Source organism: Didymella exigua (assembly GCF_010094145.1).
Source record: "Didymella exigua CBS 183.55 unplaced genomic scaffold M421scaffold_122, whole genome shotgun sequence".
Lineage (NCBI taxonomy): Eukaryota > Fungi > Ascomycota > Dothideomycetes > Pleosporales > Didymellaceae > Didymella > Didymella exigua.
In genome coordinates, this window is record NW_022984896.1 from 1,688 (window position 1) to 3,284 (window position 1,597).

The window sequence follows — 1,597 nt, forward strand, 5'->3', positions numbered from 1 at the left end:
TTTTTGGTCTCATCTGAAGTAGTATATCCAAACTTAGGATGATTCTCTTTTCTCAAAGTTTCCTTTAACTTATTTATGGTATCAATACTATGAGTAAATCCGAAAGAGCTTCCTGCAATATTTAATATGTTATAACTTGGCTCGTAATGATCGATTCACTTTTGTTCTAGCTTTACACATTCTATTGCGTCTTTTTCACAAAATACCAATATACCTAAAGAAAAGTTATTAAGTCCATATTTCTTCATTGCTCTTATGAGTATTGTTGTATCAATTTTATAAGAATTAGCGTAATAAAAATGACTAACCATTCTTTTAGATAAATTAAGACTACTACCTACATACAAATCATTGGTTACGTCATTGATAAATAAGTATACTCCAGATTTGTTTTTTAGCTCTTTGTAAATTTTTCTTTTACTTTCCTTAAGGTCTTTAAAACAGATGACAAATTATTTGGTGAACTACCCTTATTAGGACTCCCATTTGAAATATATCTATTACATGCGTTTTTAAACTCAAAACTTCTTCCATTTAACCTAACCCCTGTGAATAAAACTCAGAAATGAGCTTTAGAATATAGTAAGTTATAATCTAACCCTAAAATTTTAGGTATTCAGAAGTATCATCCACTAAATAAGGCAAATACGGCACCCATACTTAAAACGTAGTGGAAATGCAAATTTAAAAGTATAGACATTCTTTGATCTATACTTTGTAAACGGTGGACTATATCATTATCTAATTTTTTCTACAAAAGGTACTCTTTGTCATAAAGGATTCTTATATTGAATTCAATCCAATATAAATTCAGAATATATTTTAAATTCTAAGCTTTCTTTAGGTTCATTTTTGAATTCTCTTATTTCAATAAACTTTTTAATTTTTGATATTCTATAGAATTTAAAATCGGAATATAATCTATTTTTCATGAAATATTCGTATAAGAATACCATACCTTTTACGTTTTGGTATTTATATGTTATAGAGTTATGAGATTTTCTAAGTGAAACAGCGGGTTTATAATTCGGTATGACATTATCTAAATTTAGTTTAGTAGTAAACTCGTTATTTTCAAATTCCAAGTTACATTCTATTCTATTTCCAGCATAGTTATATACAATAGTACCATCTGTGTCAACTAAACCTGCTAAATAAGGATCGTTAGCTTCAATGTTGTAATTTGCTTCTTTATAATCTAGGGATAAATAATCGCAAGATTTTTTTAATCCTATTACTTTTAGTCTAATTAAACCATTAATATTATTAATTAAGAATAACATTTCCTCTTTCTTACTAATGATTCAGAGAGAGTGTGGTTTATTCTTATCAGATCTAATTCTACCTATATGTAACATATTTTGAATGTAACTCAATATTCTGATATCTCTGTTATGCAATTTAATTCTAATAGTTTTTAAAACCATCTTAGAATTAATATTTCTAATATCAAAGTTACCGTCACCGTCTATAATACCAGCTAGTCATTTAAAAAATTCTTTATTTGAAAGATCTTTACCTTTTGAATCAGATATTTGGCGTGTAGTCTCTGAGAATCCTTTACAGTTTTCTGCTGATTGTATGTCCGTTTTTTTTT

General features: G+C 27.2%; 1 protein-coding gene across 1 annotated transcript; it reads right to left on the reverse strand.

Moving 5' to 3' along the window:
- Nucleotides 1-794: 794 nt before the first annotated feature.
- M421DRAFT_79408 (uncharacterized protein) lies at nt 795-1,589 on the reverse strand (the record flags this gene model as incomplete). Its single annotated transcript, XM_033597477.1, has 3 exons — nt 795-1,288; nt 1,346-1,468; nt 1,520-1,589. Coding segments are annotated over 3 exons (687 nt in total), but the record flags the coding sequence as incomplete, so codon positions are not given.
- Between the last annotated feature and the right edge of the window lie 8 nt (nt 1,590-1,597).